Raw genomic sequence first — 19,774 nt, 5'->3', positions numbered from 1 at the left:
GCTACTCCTATGGGCCATCTTGAATATGAAAAATGTAACTTTTTTCCCTGGCTCCCAACCATTTCCTGTAATATCTTGGTGGTGACTAATGATTTTTTTCTTTTATTTTTTTGTTGCATTTTCTTTCCTTTTACAAGACATTTTTCCTCCCTACAGCCATTGTAGACGTCTTGTATATTTCTCATTTTTTTTTTTTTTGCTTTGTTTGTTTGAGATCTCTGTCATGGGCTCTCCATTTATTCCAATGTCAGTTGGACAAATTCCTGTCAGTTTTTTTGTTTTATATATATATATATGTATGACACACACACACACACACACGTGTGTGTGTGCGTCATTTACAAGAAGTTAATTCTTTTTATTATTATTTTTACTCATTGATTGGCCATTTGATGCCTGTTGTTATTTATCTGATCTCCTCCTTCCTCAAGCAGCAGCAACAGCAATTAGTACATATGAAAGAAAAACCTTAACTACTTTTCATTCATTCATTCGTTCATTCATTCATTCAAAAAACTTTTGCTATCTTGGACTGGGCAGAGTTTCTGCAATATCAGTTCCAAAATCACAATGTATCACTGTAATCTGTACAATGTATCAATACAGTTTGGATATGAATTTAACATTGATATACAATGACTATGAAGCGTGTATGTATAAGTGTCTATGCATGTATGTGTGATATATGTGTGTATGTATGTATATCTATACATGTGTGTGTGGGCATGTTTAGTGCAGATGTGTATATTGTGTTTATGTGGTTTTGAAGTTTTGTGTATGTGTACATATGCTAGAAGAAGACTTTTTATAATATCTGTATATATATGCCAATGTAAGATAAGATTCTTTTTCTTTATTGTTTTATATGACTATACAAATATTTTTGCTTGACAAGTATGTGACATACATGTACAAAGACATAGTGCGTTAATGTGAATGTACCTGATGCGTTGCACATAATTACATATATATATGCACATATACACACACACACGCACATAAATATATATGTCTATATATACATATATATGTATATAGAGTCTGTATTTATATTCATTATATACATGCCCAGATTGTATGCAATTAAGCTTAATTAAACTTTTAAAAAAAATTAAGAAAAAAACATGACACATAAAGACATTACTATTCCTTTGAGATTTCACGAACAATTGCTTTTTAATTCTTCTAAAAAAAATTTTTTTTAAAGTGCACCAAACTTTTTGCCTCACAACATTGAGATAATGTAAAAAAAAACAAAAATATAAAAGAGTTTCAAAACAAATGAGGTTTCTACTTCTTTCCATGTTACCATTAGATTTATTCCAACTACTTTACAATGTGTATAAAGTGATAATTTAAATGATTTAAGGGTAGTTTTGTTTTCAATGATTATTATTATTGCTTTCATTAATCTGAAGCCCCTTAATTTATTTAGTAAAAGGGCTGTTACAAAATATTTCTGGGCTTATAGCAATTTATAAAATGCATTTTTTTTTATTGGCTTCAAACTGTAGCCCCTATTGGGGGGGGCCACACAGTTTTCTAAGGTGTTGTTAATCACATCTTTCCCCAGCATTTTATTTTGCATCAACTTCAGAACAATAAAAGACAAAGTAGAACCAGACAGGATTTGAACCCAGAAACCTGAAGGGAAGTGACCATCAAATACTGTGCTGTTTTATCTGATGCTTTACAAATTCTGCCCTCAGCCCGTCTCTGTCTCTCTGTCTCTCTCTCACACACACACTGATCCTCAACATTTTTCTTAAAAGCTTCTATAACAAGCTTTCATGTGGAATATTTTACAGTATTGACTTGAAAAAAAAAAAAGAAAAACTTGTCTATATACAACTTGTTTTTTTTTTCTGTAACAGTATTTTAAAGGTTTACTTTTTAAGATTCCCACCTAAAGTGTCTTGTTTTTTTGTCAGTGTAGAAATTTGGCGGCAAAAATTGGGGGTTGGTCTGAATATGATTGCATATTTCTGTTGAGAATTTGGAGAGTGATTTGTTAGAAGCAGTTGGCTGATAACTTACTTTACAAACATTTTGCTTGACAAATAAAGTTATACTTTGGAAAGTCTAAAGTTAAGATGGTCTTCAGTATTTTCTCAACAGCTTTGACTTCAAAATGATTTTTTTTTTTTTTTAAATATATCAACTTATACAATTTTTGAGATTCACTTTGGCTGATCTTTTACTTATAAATACAATCTCTGGATTCTATTGTTTTTTTTTTATGACAGCAAAATTTTGGATTTTAAACTGATTTAAGGCTCTCTCTCTCTGACAACCTTTTTTTTGTGCAATTGATTGTATTATATATTTCCTTGTCGAACACGTGGACAGTACGATACTGTGCCTCTGGACGTTGTTACCTCTTAAATGAATGAACTGGAATTTAAAATGGTCTTGTTGCTGCTAAACTTGGAATTATTTCATTGTTATTAACTCATTCAGTTTTCTGCTATTCTCAATAAAAGGGATCAGTGTTTATTCAGCTATTATTATTATTTCATATCATTGTTGCCATCCAATGTGCTCGCTCTTTCCCATAATGATTCTTCTTTTCCCAAGAATCCTAGGTAATGTACACCAAAACTGATAAATAGTTGTTTATGCAACAATGGCGTATTAACTGATTACTAATAATTACAATACAAAGGTGCAGGTGTAGCTGTGTAGTAGGAAGCTGGTTTCCCAACCACATGGTTCTGGGTTCAGTTCCACTGTGTCGCACCTTGGGCAAGTGTCTACCATAGCCTTGGGCCAACCAAAGCCTTGAGTGGATTTGGTAGATGAAAACTGGAAGAAGCCTGTGTGTGTGTTTGTTCTTCAGTGAAACTGAACCAGGAATCCTGTGGTTGGTAAGCAAGCTACTTACCATACCGCCACTTCTGCACCTATATAATATTGGTATTTGTTTCTTGTGCAAAATTTGCTCCCAATTCACATGGTTTTGACTTCAGCCCTACTGCATGGTGCCTTGAGCAAGTATCTTCTTTTACAGTCCATGTGTATGTGTTTATATATATATATATCCATCCCCTAACTCCCTTTTATATATCTTGTGTATGTTGATCTTTACTATTGTATACATTTGGGCACGTGGCACATTCAGTTGACATTTGTAAGGTCATGAGTTCAATTCCCAGCAATGTGCTTGTGTCCTTGAGCAAGACACTTTATTTCACACTGCTCCAGTCCACTGAACTGACAACCACACAGCCAGTATCATCCCCTCTAGAATTCTCTACTTACAACTTTGGAAGGGAAATAGTACACTCATTCTTGGCGTTAGGAAGGGCATCCAGCTGTAGAAACTCTGCCAAATCAGATTGGAGCCTGGTGTGGCCATCTGGTTTCACCAGTCCTCAGTCAAATCGTCCAACCCATGCTAGCATGGAAAGCAGACGTTAAACGATGATGATGATGATTCATCTCCCCAGTTTTGGAAGGCATCCAATGGCCACATGCACAATGCCTTCCAAACCAATCGAAGCAAAGCAAGAAATAATAATCAAAATAGTTTAAAGAACTGCAGTGGTTAACTGCTAGGTTTTAATCGAGCGCATACATCACTTGCCTTCTCTTTTGAATCTTCTAGTTTCGCTATGCGGGATCCAAACTGAATGGCTCTTTTAGGCTGCACAGCAGTCTTAGTGAAACCAAGTTTAAACGAGCATAACCGAAGCAATAACTTTTCACCAACACCTCGCAGCAGAGTCAGGTCCACCTGGAGAGAAAGAGCAGAGGGGAAAAAAAAAATATATATATATATTTGCTATAAATAGGTGCCGGAGTGGTGAGTAGCTTGCTTACCAACCACATGGTCCCAGGTTCAGTCCCAGTGCGTTACACCTTGGGCAAGTGTCTGCTATAGTTTCAGGCTGACCAAAGCCTTGTGAGTGGATTTGGTAGACGGAAACTGCAAGAAGCCCATCGTATATGTATATGTCTGTTTGTCCCCCCAACATCGCTTGACAACCGATGCTGGTGTGTTTATGTCCCTGTAACTTAGTGGTTCAGTAAAAGTGCCTGATTTCAGTCTAACAAATTTTACTCCAATGGCATTGGTCAAGCAATGGTGTTGATTGAGGAAACTTCTTAACTATATTCATATTCATGACGTGTAATATATTTGACTTGTCATTTTTATTGTGTTTGAAAATTTCATATAGCTAAGGTGATCTTTAAACCAAGATCTTTGGGCACAGTTAAAATTGATTTTGCTAACATTAACAGTGTGTTTTATTTTATCAATTCCCAGAAGGATGAAAGTCAACTTTGCCAAGTTTCAAATGCAGAATGCGTGTCACCAGACTCGATGCTTTAATGGTCAACCTGTACAACTTAGAAACTAGAGAAAGCAGCAAGAACCAAAACTGATGCAATAGATTCTCAAATAAAATGCTTTTAAATATTTCTGTTTAATTCTATGAAAGAGCGAGAGGGACACACACAATGGTCAGGAATGTAATAAGGTACAGCACGTATTTGTCGACCACACGGTGATAAGTTTGCACCTTATTCGTCATAACCATTGCGTTGTCCTTGTAGATAAGGGATAATATAACTTTTACATGTCTCAGGTGGAGTTTTGTTTTCCTGATTAGGTTCAATACTATGCAGGGAAGACAAATGTTAAATGATGATGATGATATACATCAACATCATTTAACGTCCATGGGTTGGATGGTTTGACCAGAGCTGGAAAGTGGCACCAGACTCCAGTCTGCTTTGACATGGTTTCTACAGCCAGATACCCTCCCTAATGCCAACCACTCTACAGAGTGTGCAGGCTGCTTTTACATGACACCAAACAGGCACTTTATATATATATATATACATACACATTATGAGCATTGCCCATACTCCCTGCTAGCATGGATTGGACATGGATCCAGCAAATTGTACGTTCACTCATGTGGTCTAGAGCAAGGGTTCTCAACCATTTTTTTTACCTATGGACCCCTTTGATTACTCTTTTATTCTGGTGGACACCCATAGCCATTCAATGTTTAGAACCTAGTTTTATATTCCTATTTTGTTTTACATCCATTAACAGTGTAAATTGTTAGAGAATGAAACTCAGCTGTTTCTTGCAATACATACCAATACATCTAAAGCAAAACTGTTTTAGAGGCCCTTAAAATACTATTGTGGGTCCCGAATTTACTATTTTATTGTGTAGATCCCCAAAAATCTCACATGAACCCCAGTTGAGAACCACTGGGATAGACAAAGGTTTAAAGCAAAACAAAAATACTGTCAGCAGACTTACCTTTTTATAAGCAGGTATTTGAGCAACGAAGTTGATAAATTTTTCATCCAAATAAGGAAAACGTGCTTCTCTGCCATGGTCTGATATAACACTGTAAAGTTAACAATGATGACTGCTATAATACACATATAAAACACACACACACACATATTTTTTTTTATTAAAGCTTGATCACAACTGTCTGACAAACGGGAACATGAAACTGAGTCACAGTTCTTTGTGATGTTTTTGCAGCTTTAATAATATTACTCTGCCTTTGGTATTCAAGTACTATTTTCCCCCACCTTGTTTTGCATTTATATACTTACTCGTGTATGTATGTGTATATATATATATATATATAATAGAAATATGTTACAAAAACAAAATAGAAACTACACCTGGAAATGTAGAGGGAAAAATAAGCGAAAGTGCACATTGGAAATCAAAAAAAGTAAAGGCTCTTTATGAAAAGTAACGATAGATATATACAATTAGATGAACTGAGGTAGGAATAAAAGTCATTATTGTGAGTTGTTAAAGAGATTCAAAAGCATACCGGCTTCGTAATATTACTAATCATTGCTTTGAAAGCACACTGAATACTGAACGGTGTCAGGTCTACTAGTCCCTGAGTGTATGTATGTATATATATCACACATATATACATTTATATGTACATTTACAGATGTACACACACACACATATAAATACATATATGGGAGCTTCTAAACAGTCATTTAATCTGTTAGAAATAGCAACGAAATTTCCCTAAGATTTTCCATCATGAAAAACCTTTAGTTACGTTTTGTTTCAAATACCAGGTCAGTAACATAGTTATTTTACTAAATCCTTCCAACTTCTTGAATATTGTCAATATTATTTGAACCACAAAGAGATTTCCAATTGAAATATGGTTATGAAAGGACTAAAACATCAAGGAAATGGGTGACTTACCGATCATCACGTCCAAGGTTCCGTGCAGATATACGGTTTACTTCAGTTTGCAATTCTTGTATAAGCCCCTGCCAGCCATCTTTACTGAACAAAGAACAAATTTTATAATCAGAAGATTAATTAGGTAATTAACAAGAATGTAACAAACAAAAATCAAAATTACTATTTTTAAATCTCACAGAAAAGGAGGAGGTTGTGCATTTGTCTTCCAATGTTGTGATATTGTTTATATACTTAAAAGCATAAAACAAAATAATATTTCAATGAGTGACGATGCTTATATCTGCTGTAAAAACATGTCCAATTTTGAATTATTTGTCATATAAAAGTCCAGGGAAATAAATACCTTCCTGGAAAACAAGTAAAGGTTGGTGTCAGGAAAAGCATCTTGCCACAGAACACTGCTTCAACAGTTTCTCATCCAAACCATGGAAAAAAAAATTGGACAAGGCGCAGGAGTGGCTGTGTGGTAAGTAGCTTGCTTACCAACCACATGGTTCCCGGTTCATTCCCACTGCGTGGCACCTTGGGCAGGTGTCTTCTACTATAGCCTCGGGCCAACCAAAGCCTTGTGAGTGGATTTGGTAGACGGAAACTGAAAGAAGCCTGTCAAATGTATATATATATATATATATATATGTTTGTGTGTCTGTGTTTGTCCCCCCAACATCGCTTGACAACCGATGCTGGTGTGTTTACGTTCCCGTAACTTAGCAGTTCAGCAAAAGAGACCGATAGAATAAGTACTAGGCTTACAAAGAATAAGTCTTGGGATTGATTTACTCGACTAAAGGCGGTGCTCCAACATGGCCACAGTCAAATGACTGAAACTAGTAAAAGAGTAAAGAGTAAATACCTACAAATGAAAACATTAAATACATAACAATTTCTGATACAAACCTGAATGAGGATCTATGTCTTGAATAACCAGCAAATAACTCATCTGCTCCCATTCCACATAAGATTACCTGAAGAAAGATGGAAGAGTCAATGAAAAACAAGACAAAAGCCAGGCTTAATAAACTTCATTTTATTGAGTCACATAAACAAGGATTATCTTTCCCTTCGTATTTTTTTTTATTTGTTTATCTATATTTACTTAGTGCAGACATGGCTTCCCAACCATGTTCATTAATTCAGGGTCACAAGATATTCCTGTATTGAATGAAAATACCTCATGGTATACCTATCTGTGTTGACTGCTTCCCTTTGGCATGAGTGGTGTGGCTTTTGTCCTTCACTGACTGAGGTCATTCAGAAAATAAGTACCAGGGATTAAAAAACTATTCATAAACAATGCCCCAGCATGGCCACATTCCAATGATTGAAACTAATGAAAAAAATAAATAAATAAAAGAATAATGTTCTACAAATTACCTTAGCTCGACTGTAAAACAGCTTTCCTTTATTGGGGCCATTTCCCAGAATTCCAAGGCCTCGACTTGCAAACCATATGGCGCATCCAATGCTGTCGTCTAACACAGAGCACAATGGATAGAGCAAATGGGACACACATTTCTGCCTGAAAATAATATTTCATACACATGAAGAAGATTTATAAACTTTGTAAAGTGATTGGCATTAAGAAGTTCTTGGGGAGATTCAGCATGACAGGGTGAGACAAGGCTGGCCCTTTGAAATACAGGCACAACAGAAACAGGAAGAAAGAGTGAGAGAAAGTTGTGCTGAAAGAGTACAGCAGGGTTCGCCACCATCCCCTGCCAGAGCCTCGTGGAGCTTTAGGTGTTTTCGCTCAATAAACACTCACAACGCCCGGTCTGGGAATTGAAACCATGATCCCACAACTGCGAGTCCACTGCCTGAACCACTGGGCTATTGCACCTCCATGGGTTTAGATAAATATATATATATAACATGAAATAGAGATAAAAAGAAGTCAGTATCTTACCTGATTTCTTGCAGTTCGTCTTTGGTTACATTAATCTACCAAAAAATTAAAAATACATGTTTAAGTGTTGTGACTCTTTAAAGGTGAAAGATTTTTTCTATTGATTAAAAGAGATTATAAATGTAACAATCATGATCTAGTGAGTTCAGTTCCTGGATTGGGCTGTGTGTTGTATTCTTGAGCAAGACACTTTATTTCACGTTGCTCCAGTTCACTCAGCTGTAGAAATGAGTTGCAACGTCACTGGTGCCAAGCTGTATCGGCCCCTTTGCCTTTCCCTTGGATAACATCAGTGGTGTGGAGAGAAGGAAGGCTGCTGGTCTTCTATAAAACAACCTTGCTCGGACTTGTGCCTTGGAGGGGAACTTTCTAGGTGCAATCCCATTCCTGACCAAAGGATGGAGGGGTCATCTTCTAAATGTAAATGTGGAGAAAACAGCTTTCATTTCTCAAGATGAGATTAAGGTTAATGGTTGGGAGAAATATGTTTGTGTTAACAGCAACACTTCAGGAAAGAGAATGGAGGGATCTCCATCTATTGACAAAGATGATTCAGTTATTCAATCAACCATATTACCTGCTCACTGGATTAACATGTAAGCATGACTGAGCATTCACAGAGCAGGAGAGAAAGAGAGAGAGATTGAGAGACATAAAGACAAAGTGAAAACAGAGAGCATTTCTAGTAACTTACCTCAACAAAGTTCCATTTTCTACGAGGGTTAAGTTCTTCAAGGGCAGTGTAACCGGTCAATCGATCAGGGACTAAGAAAGGGTTTTTATCAGCAGATGTTGTTGTATGATCATCTCCTAATCTTAAGATAAAAAGAAAAAAAATATATCACTGTTTTTAATTTGCATTATCATAAAGAAAAGAAGTAAAACAGAATAAAAAGGAGGCACAATTTAACAAATTAATGAAATAATAAAATTCTAAATTCTACAATTGTTGTTGTTTAATCCTAGCTCAGGCCTGATTAACTGTAAAATATGACCAATCTTTCTTCCCCACAATGTTGGTTTCAAAATTTGGCACAAGGCTAGCAGTTTCAATTATATCAACCCCAGTGATAAACTGGTACTTATTTTATAAACCCCATAAGGATGAAAATCAAAGTCAATCTTGGTAGAGTTTGAACTCAGAACATGAAGACAGATGAGATGCCACTAAGCATGTTGCTTGGTGTGCTAATGATTCTGCCAGCTCAGTGCCTTCCTCTCCATAATACTGACCTTCTGGAACTCCCATCATGCTCATCATGTCTTTTCTGCAGGTGTTTAATTTGTAGTAGTTTAAGCAGAATGTTAATGGCATCAATTTTACCAATTTCAGAGGGTCTGTAAAAGCCATGGGTACTGCCCCTTACTCCAGACCCAGCAAGTAAAAAAGGAAATAATGCCCAGAAAATAAAAAATAAAAAACACCCCAAGTTTTAACTCAATCCTTTCTACTATAGGTACAAGGCCTGAAGATTGGGGAGAGGGGGATAGCCGATTACATTGACCCCAGTACACAACTGGTACTTCATTTATCAACCCCAAAAGGGTGAAAGACAAAGTCGACCTCGGCGGAATTTGAACTCAGAACATAAGGACAGACAAAATATCACTAAGCATTTTGCCTGGCATGTTAACGATTCTTTTTTTTACTCTAGGCACAAGGACCAAAATTTTGGAGGAGGGGACCAGTCGATGAGATCGACTCCAGTACACAACTGGTACTTAATTTATCGACCTCGAAAGGATGAAAGGCAAAGTCGACCTCAGCGGAATTTGAACTCAGAATGTAAAGACAGACGAAATACCACTAAGCATTTTGCCCAGCATGCTAACGATTCTGCCAGCTCACCACCTAAGCCTGAGGCTACACAAAAACCTGGGATTAAATAAGAACAGCAACAAAAAATTTTTTTAAATGATGTAAAAAGGAAGAAAATAAAATAAGAAGCAGTTGGAGAATCATCTTACCCATTGTTTCTTTTATCTTCTTTTTTCTTCTTCTGTTGTTGTTGTTGTTGTTCTGAACCAGATGAAGCAAACGCAACATTGAGTAAATCAATAGATTTTTCTGGATCTACATATCTGTAATGAAATTATATAGATCTATGATAAAATACGTGTGTGTGTGTGTGTGTGGAAGAAGCTTGCTTCCCAACCACATGGCACCTTGGGCAAGTGTCTTCTACTATAGCCTCGGGCCAACCAAAGCCTTGTGAGTGGATTTGGCAGACAGAAACTGAAAGAAACCTATTGTATGTGTATGTATATATATATATATATATATATATATATATATATATATATATATATATATATATATAGGTGTGTGTGTGTTTTTGTGTCTGTGTTTGCACCCCCACCTCATCACTTGACAACTGGTCTTGGTGTGTTTACGTCCCTGTAACTTAGCGCTTCAGCAAAGAGACCGACAGAATAAGTACTAGGCTTAAAAGTAAGCCCTGGGGGTCTAATTGTTCAACAAAAACACTTCAAGGCGGTGCTCCAGCATGGCCACAGTCAAATGACTGAAACAAATAAAAATAAAATAAAATAGAAATTAAAATCACAAATCATTTCGTTACCGATCAGCAAGAGCTGCAATGACAGCGGCATCAAGACCACCAGAGAACAGAATGGCAACGTTAGCATCTCCTAAATAAATTGTCGGTTTGTGAAGATCAGTTACTTTGGTCTCGGATGAAATATGCTCGGAATCACAGCTACTATTCTTCTGCAATGGCAGCGATTCTTCAGAAACTACCAAGTGATCTGGATTCGATTCTTCAATTAAATGTAATTGTGAAACGGAATCAGTTCCACAATGCAAATTAGAAAATGGTTCCACTACATCTCCAGAACAGCATGTCTTGTATGAAATGTTATATTTTGACAAAGTGTTAAGAGATAAATTTTTGCAACTTAATAGAGAATTTGGGATTTGATTTAAGATACGAGTCTTTACGGATTGTCCTAAAAAGTCAATTAGTTTCTCAGCTTCAGTTTGAAGGCCCAAGTCTGATTTCAACAAAAAATCTAAATAAGAAACATCTAATTTATCTGTTGGTGGATGCTCATAGTTTGAAGATGGCATGTCTTTACATATTGAAGGTAAGAACGTGTTTGTTGTTGGTGAAGAAATTTCTAATATTTCTGGGTGTAATCCAGAGATAATATTTGGATTTGATTGCAAGACATCGTCAAGGTATTCCCCGGTCATTGGCCACACAGCTTCTTTCCAAGGATGAAGAATTAATTGGTATGGTAAGGTCTTCGTTTCGTTTTCAAATTTCATACGGAAAATTCCTACAGCTGGAATTTCTGTGTATTTCTACCAAAAAAAAAAAAAAAAAAAAAAGTATAAACAAAATTATATCAATCAGGTAGATGATAGTAGTGAGCATGGTCCTAGTAAACGAGCCTGCACCTGCAAATTAGAAAAGGACAACAGGTGAGGGTACTTTGCCTTGGTGGTCAGGGGCAATGATGGTTTTGTGGGGTTTCTACAAATAGCCCTCGGACATTTCACCAACTCCTTCAAAGAAATTTTCTTTGTTTCATATTTTTTACCTTTTGTTTTTCTTATTGCCCATCTTTACATATTTTTTTTATGTAATCTCACACTGCATCATACAGTACTATCCTCAGTCTTCTTATACATGTCATGTGTGTGTGTGTATATATATATATATATATATATGAAATTTGAAGAAAAGCAACAAAAATGTATTAGGTTATAGCAGTACATACGTTTCGTACAAACTTCATTTATTTATGTAGTGAGAACACCACATAAGATGAGCACCTAGGTTAAGAAACTATAATAATGGCCATGTGAGTAGGAAAATTACTTTACATAACAAGATAGATCCCAATAAGAAAACTACAAATGGTAGTAGAAGCAATGATATAGCCCCAAATACTTATGATAACCACATAAGTTCTGAATTAAAATCTTCCACCAAACCTTAGTCACAATTTATGTTCCTAACATTAGCTGAATGATAACTAAGTTATTTTACTAAATTCTTCGTTATATTTAAAGTAATTGGAAGAAACACAGAGCATCTCAAAATAAAAACAGTAACGAAAAGGTTAAAGTGTCCAACCCATGCTTGCATGGAACATGGACTTTAGATGATGATAATGACGATGACAGACAGATAAATGTGTGAGTGTATAGATGAGGAATAGTTAAACAAAACTATCTTATGCAATTTGGCTTCAGTTACATTCCTTTATGCCTGGATGGATTTAGTCATTCATTTCTAAGATCTAAAAACTAAGAACCAGAAAAATTACTGGTGGAGTTGATAAAATTGACTAAATTCTTTGTAAACCAGTGCAAGAAGAAGAAAAATATCATATGTAACTTACATGCGAACCAACTTTGATAGAACTTAAGATGAAAAAATCCTCCAAAGATTCCGGGAGATGCCACAAAAGACTTCTTCGTCCTAAAACATCACGTCCGAACCACAGTTGCTTTCTTTCAACCTTACAAAATAAGGAATCATTAAAAATAATTGAGTAGAAAATATTATATTAAGCTTTGAAAAAAAAGTGAATCAATTTCCATTGTTTCTTTTTTTTTTTATCATCATTTTTAGCATCCAGTTTTTCATGCTTGCATGGGTCAGTCAAAGCAGATTTTCTACAGCTGGATGCCCTTCTTGTCACCAACCTTCACCTGGTTCCAAGTAAGATAAACATTTCTCCATGGCCAGACATGTTTTCACAGAATATTGGAATTGAAAGGCATAATTTGTATGAGAGTGACACAGGTGTGTATGTGTGTGTGTAGGGGGGGAGGTGTTAGGAAGGGCATCCAGCCACAAAAACCATACCAAAACAGATATTGAAGCCTGGTGCAGTTTTCTGTCTAGTCAGCTCCAGTCAAACCATCCAACCCATGCCAGCATGGAAAGCAGATGTTAAATGATGATGATGCTGATGATGATGACTGGTTTCTTTCAATTACCATCCACCAAATCCACTCACAAGGGCTTCGGTTCGCCCGAGGTTATTGTAGAAGTCACTCGCCCAAGGTGCCACGCAGTGGGACTGAACCCAGACCATGCTGTTGGGAAACAAACTTCTTACCACACAGCTACACAGGAAAGGAAAGAAATGGAACGGAACGGAAAGGAAGGAAGGAAGGAAGGTGCTATTGTTGCTTATAACAAACAAACAGAATCAATACTAACCTGCCAATAAATAAAAGCCCAGGGGCCCTGTAGATGTGAGAGCAGAGACAAGATCTCCTCATCGGTGTGACAGTGTGACAGGGCTGTCAGCAATGCTTCAGTGTCATTGTCGTCATCTTGTAACTGAAAAGGAAAAAAAAAAAAAACGATGACGTAACAGCAATTATCGATGCAAGCAAAAACACCAACCATGGCACGATTCTCTGCTCATTCAAGAAGCTTCGCGTTTCTCTTGGAACTTTCTAGAATGTCTAGCGTTCCATTAATAAAAACAGTTTACTTTCCCTGCCCTTTGCCGATTCGACTCAGAGCCATTCACGTTGTTGCTATGTCTATCTATTTCTCTATGCCACATTAGTAAAAACAACTATTTAGCTGTTATTTCTACATTTCTGAACTTTCTTGCATAGATTATTTCATTCAATTAGTTTCTACATTTTGATTATATTTCATCAACGACCAGTAAATAAAATATATTTTTACGTAGTAAATATATAGTTCTTGAATTTATTCTTCATCTCTATATGAACTCTTGTAATAATGTACACGCAGCCACATCAACACCTGGTACTGACTATATATAACCACTACATATCTTTACATTTGGGGTTCAAATTCAGCCAAGGTGCCTTTCATCCTTTCAGAGTTGATAAAATAAGTACCTGTTGAGCCTTAGGATTGAGGCAATCGGGCACCCTCTCACTCCTCCAAAATTTCAGGCTTTGTGTCTATAGAAAACATAATTATTAGTTTCAGCTAGATCTAATTAGTTCTTCTGACTAACCACAGGCCCTTTTTATATCCCTTAAGAAAATCAACCTTTGTACAACACTAGTACACATTTTCCGGTGCTTGAAAAATTAATGGTAAAGATTACTCAGACCAGAAGGATTTAGCTGCTCTTTCTTGTAGACTGATTGAGTGAACACATTGAGGCTCCTGTGTTGGTGTAACAAACCAATGAACCAAAAGTGAGTGGTATCATGAAAGAGAAACAATGAAATACTAAGGTAAGGTATAATGTAGGACATAGTATTATGCAATACATAATACAGCGGGGTACATAGTAGAAATTTTTTTTTCTAGACTCTCCTCTCATAAAAGACAGAAAAGGATTCTGCAATTTTTTGCTGATCAACCTAAACAAATCATTTGCGTATAGTGATGAAATTTTTGAGCTGTACATTAGTTCATTCTCTCCATTGAATTGACATTACCTGTACAGACACCTGGTATGCATCAAAGTGACTGCAGAGCAATGTGAAGTGAAGTGTTTCACTCAACACAATACACCACCTGGTCCAGGAATCAAAACCACAATCTTGTGGTTGTTAGTGCAACACCCTAACCACAAAGCTGCACACCTTCAATTCATGCCAAACATAGTATAATAGAATATAACAACTCACCTCTGGTAAACCATCGAATATCTCTCCATTCCATAATAGTATGTTACCATTTTGGTCGGTCAGTGGTTGCATGGTTAGCTGACCTCTCAGATGAAGAACAAAGCCATACAGGGTTGCACTGATTTCCTCAGACACACTGAGCGTTGTCCAGTTGGAAGCATCTGGACCACGGTGACTAATGTGTGATTCCAAAACCAAATTCTATCAAAAGAATTTAAAATATATATATAATAATGTGTGTCTATCTAACTATCTATCTATATATATAGAGAGAGAGAAAGAGAGAGAGAGAAGCAGATATTAACAGCATGCTAAAAACAGTGCTCTTAATGAAGAGGAGTTATATGACAAAACAAAAAGAAATTAAATAATACGATATCTTTCTTAAATTTTCCTTTTTTAATAATTTCTTGCGAGAAATGACGACTGATAATATATATTCGTTTTATCAACAATATGCATTTACCTTATCGTGTTGTTCAATTTTTTCCTTAGGTCCAAGAATGCAACAGATTCCACACATGGTACTCTTTGGTTCACTGCATTACAACAAATGGAAATTACTATATAAGAATTGGCTGAGATATGATAGCTTGGCCGTCTCTCCCCAGTTCTTATATTACTCATTAAATCCAGAAATACAACAACACGAGGGATAACGGTAACAACAGAACATAGTTTATTCTAAGTTGGTGTAGAGCCGTTTCGTTCCTGGGTGAACAGGCATGCCGCTAGAATACCAAAGGAAGCTTCGACCACATGTCGGGGTCGAGTTGGGACAGACACGACGGCTGCTGGATGAAAAAGAGATCGGACGCTATAGCTTTCTCTCTACCAGTTGCATTGCGCATGCGTGCTCGGGTACTTCCGCTGACGGCTAGTCCCTTGCACATACGCAATGGCACTTCCCAAGATGGCGGCCACACGCGCCACTACAACTAAAAATAAAATATTTCCTTAACATTGGCATAAAACTTCAGAATAAGACTAAATTGAGTTTTCATGCATTTCCGAAAGGCTTTATATTATAGCAACATGACTTCAGCTGAGTCGCAGATCAGACTTGCCTTCGTTTTGTTGGAGATCGTTTAGCCCAGGGTCAAACCCGATTGAGTAAACCTATGATCATAGGTATTTCTGCAATGACCAATGATCTGCTCATTTTCCGTCCTGATATGGATGGAACAAGTAACAAACCAGAGAGATCTAGTTCTTTACTTGTTTAGCCTCTGGTCAACTTCATCAAAGAGGCCAATGACCAGCAGAACAATGAGGGTAACGCAAAAATGAAAGTTAAGTAAGGCTTACCAAGTTCGATCACATATGGATTTGTGCTCGTCGAAACTGTGATCTAACTCTTTGAAAACGTAAATCTATTTAAGAATAACTGATAACAAATTCAAATGGTGTTCAGCAATAATAATCTTTATACGTGTAAAACACAGTCGGAATACTTACTCTCTCTCTCTTACAACCACATGTACGACCGGTGTAAATGTTTTTGTTGACAATTGCACTGTAGACGGTGTTCTATGTGATTAAGTTCCTAATCAAATAAATAACATTTGATACTTGAATAAGTAATCTGATATACAGACATAGCTCAACTGAAATCGTTTCGAGTTAAGTGGGGTTTTTTAAAAGAAATTAACGGAAACAAATTAAACTTCAACTTCAGTCGATTTATCCGACTTTATGTCAATATTATACAAGCATTTAATTTTTTTTTTTAGATACAATAATATCTCATTTTACAAGTATCTGTTTTACGAGACCCTGGGTTTACAAGTTATATTTTTCAAGCACAAGATCCAACTACTACCATAACAAATACTTCTGCATGTTACCGAGAAATTTATAGAGCGGAAAAATCTTCTCCTAAGCAAACAACTCTAGACTTGTTTTTTAAAAAGTCTGTCTACGAGTGCTTGTGAATCAGCGATCGCATCTACTTGAGCAATATGTATGACAATATCTTTCTTTGCTTTTACTTGTTTAGGTCATTGGATTGTGGCCATGCTGGGGCATAACCTTGAAAGGTTTTAGTCAAATGAATTGACCCCAGTACTTGATATTTTAAGGCTCGTGCTTCTTCTATTGATCTCTTGTACAGTCCCACTAAATTATGGGGATGTAAACACACACATACACACAAATTTCCATCTACTCACAAGGCTTTGGTCAGCCAGGGTTGTAGTAGAAGATAGTTTCCCAAGGTGTCATGCAGTGGGACTGAACCTGGAACCATGTGGTTGGAAAGCAAACCTCTTACCATACATCCACGCTGGACCTTTGATACATTGATTGTTAACCATTAGATATATGTTTTTAATCATGTAATCATTTTTCTTTTCTAGTTTGTCCTTCCAAGTGTGTAATTAGAGCTTTTTTCATACCACTGGCACAGGTGCCAATTATGTGACACCAGCATCAGCCATGATACAATTTCACTTGGCTTGAGGGGTCTTCTCGAGCACGGCATATCCCCAAAGGTCTCGGTCACTTATCATTGCCTCCGTGAGGCCCAATGTTCGAAGGATGCTTTTCACATGTCACCAGCACATTCATTGAAAACATAAAATGGAATCAGTTTTAGCATGGGTACCAACATGCAGCCTAAACCGTTCAAACCAAAATTCCCAAACATCCATCTAACCAGTTCTAGACTTCTATTCTTTTTGTTATATGTTTTGAATTTTGCCTGATATTTTCATGTTGAATTTTCAATTACATTTTAGTTTGGTTTATTTCTTTCTCAATAGCAAAAATTGGGTCCATGGTTCCTTTTGACATTGCTTACTCTTAATCACCACCACCACCACCACCATCATTAAAACTGCTATTTGACCAGGTGGAAATAGAATCTAAATCTCCCTTAAATCATACCATCCTGTCTTCAGAAAAGGACAAATATTTAGTAAATGTAACCCTAGATCTACACAAAGGGACAGGGTTGCCACATCATGCCTGGAATACTGTTTACTCAGGGTCTGTTCAAACAGAGATGATATGGAGTTAAACATCATGATCTTCACCACCACCACCACCAACATCATTTGTTCAATATCAATTTAAGCCACATAAGCCAGAGTTAGAAATGGATTTCAATGTAGCATCTCTTACATGTTGTGTTATCTAAACAAACTCTAATATCCTGAATACCTCCTCTAAATGTTTCTCTGGTCCCTTCAGAAAACCTTCCACAATACCTTTACATCCAGTTTACATTTCACCTTAGTGGAGGCGCAATAGCCCAGTGGTTAGGGCAGCGGACTCGCGGTCATAAGAACGTGGTTTCGATTCCCAGAACGGGCGTTGTGAGTGTTTATTGAGCGAAAACACCTAAAGCTCCATGAGGCTCCGGCAGGGGATTGTGGCGAACCCTTCTGTACTCTTCCACCACAACTTTCTCTCACTCTTACTTCCTGTTTCTGTTGTGCCTGTAATTCAAAGGGTCAGCCTTGTCACACTGTGTCACGCTGAATATCCCCGAGAACTACGTTACGGGTACACGTGTCTGTGGCTTGCTCAGCTACTTGCACGTTAATTTCACGAGCAGGCTGTTCCGTTGATCAGATCAACTGGAACCCTCAACATCGTAAGCAACGGAGTGCCAACAACAACAATTTCACCTTATAAATGTTACAAATTGTCAGAGCATCAAATAGTATACTTCATGGTGTTTTTTCTGGGTCTCTGTAAGCTGGCAGAATCATTAGCAAGTTGGACAAAAAGCTTGAATAGCATTTCTTCTGACTCTTTATGTTCTGAGTTCAAATCTTGCTGAGGTCATCTTTGATCTTTATCCTTTTGGGGGTTGATAAAATTATCACCAGTTAATCACTGGGATCTATGTTATCAACTAACCCCTTCCTTTCAGAATTGTTGGCCTTGTACTAAAGTTTGAAGCCATTATTATTATTATTATTACTTCATGGAAACTCTCAGCTTATTCTGCTGGGTATGATGGAAAGTGTCAACCAGAAGACTAAGGTGACACTTGTTTACTGATCATGCTTCAAAACCCTTGTGGAGAATTCTTGCAGTTCCAAGCAATGCTGACTTTTGTAGGTGTTCTATCTTTACATTTGTACCAATCTTTTTAAGCCACATTGGTAGCTGGGTACTGATACTTCCAACCATGCCAGTCGCTATTGGTATCATGTCCACTCTCTTCACAGGCCCACAACCTGTGTATTTCTCACTTCAATTTATTATTATTATTATTATTAAAAGCGGTGAGCTGGCAGAATCATTAGCACGTTGGGCAAAATGCTCAGTGAAATTTGTCTGTCTTTACATTCTAAGTTCAAATGCTGCTGAGGTCGACTTTGCCCTTGATCCTTTCAGGTTTGATAAAATAAGTACTCGGTTAGTTTGAACATAAAATGGGTAGAATATTTGGGCCAGATATGGCCATGCTTAAAGGGTTAATAAAGTATGCAGTGGAAGACCATTTTGTGTTTCAACAAAACTCAGCACCTTCTCACAAAGCCCACGAAACCCAAGGATGGAGGTCAGACAATCTTTATGATCAAACTTGTAGCTTCCAAACTATGACATTTAGAGCATTGTTGAGGGGGGGAGGCATAGTCCTGCTGAAATATTGCTTCAGTTAATTTAGAAAATAATCTTTTATCTTTTACTTGTTTCAGTCATTGGATCGCGACCATGCTGGGGCATCACCTTGAAGGGTTTAGTTAAACAAATTAACCCCATTATTTATTTTCTTTCTAAACCTGGTACTTATTTTATTGGAAATATGTTGCCATATTTCTATTGAAATACACTGCCATTGTTTCAATTAATTTTGAAAATAATAAAGAATTTAATAAAATAACTTTGTTATTAAAAAAAAAAAAACTGATGTTTGGAAAGTGAATTAACATGAAAATTTGAAGGAAGGTTGTGATTTAAACCATTTTAAAACAGGAAGCTTGTATCAGAGAATCAGAAGCCAGATGGAATCTCAGACAGGTTAGGTTAAGAAGCTTCTGATAGGGAAATAAACAAAGAAAAACAACAAAACAAA

The 19,774-nt window shown here is 36.7% G+C and overlaps 2 protein-coding genes across 3 annotated transcripts in view; one reads left to right on the top strand and one right to left on the bottom strand.

Moving 5' to 3' along the window:
- LOC106876647 (serine/threonine-protein kinase STK11) overlaps positions 1–4,423 on the top strand; it is a 36,574-nt gene extending 32,151 nt beyond the window's left edge. Inside the window, exon 10 of the mRNA XM_014925301.3 lies at positions 4,271–4,423. Within this exon, the coding sequence (XP_014780787.2) occupies positions 4,271–4,336 (66 nt within the window). The 3' untranslated portion in view covers positions 4,337–4,423. The remainder of the gene's footprint in view (positions 1–4,270) is intronic.
- On the bottom strand, positions 1,151–19,666 carry LOC106876099 (asparagine synthetase domain-containing protein 1). 2 transcript variants are annotated; one of them, XM_089361466.1, is made up of 14 exons: positions 16,201–19,666; positions 15,209–15,281; positions 14,743–14,943; positions 13,334–13,456; positions 12,504–12,623; positions 10,712–11,457; positions 10,098–10,211; positions 8,824–8,944; positions 8,130–8,164; positions 7,598–7,742; positions 7,121–7,188; positions 6,221–6,304; positions 5,285–5,375; positions 1,151–3,736 (listed from the first exon to the last, which is right to left on the bottom strand). In XM_089361466.1, exons 2-14 carry the CDS (start codon positions 15,263–15,265, stop codon positions 3,548–3,550), a joined length of 2,094 nt encoding a protein of 697 aa, XP_089217592.1. In that variant the 5' UTR covers positions 15,266–15,281; positions 16,201–19,666; the 3' UTR covers positions 1,151–3,547. The 2 variants fall into 2 exon arrangements, with proteins under 2 accessions (XP_089217592.1, XP_089217593.1); XM_089361467.1 differs by having other exon boundaries at positions 16,051–16,207.
- Positions 19,667–19,774: the final 108 nt, after the last annotated feature.

Source organism: Octopus bimaculoides, chromosome 13, assembly GCF_046866305.1.
Source record: "Octopus bimaculoides isolate indiv1 chromosome 13, ASM4686630v1, whole genome shotgun sequence".
NCBI classification, from domain to species: domain Eukaryota; kingdom Metazoa; phylum Mollusca; class Cephalopoda; order Octopoda; family Octopodidae; genus Octopus; species Octopus bimaculoides.
The sequence above is the reverse complement of the archived record's forward strand: the minus strand, read 5'-3'. Positions and strand labels throughout refer to the sequence as shown.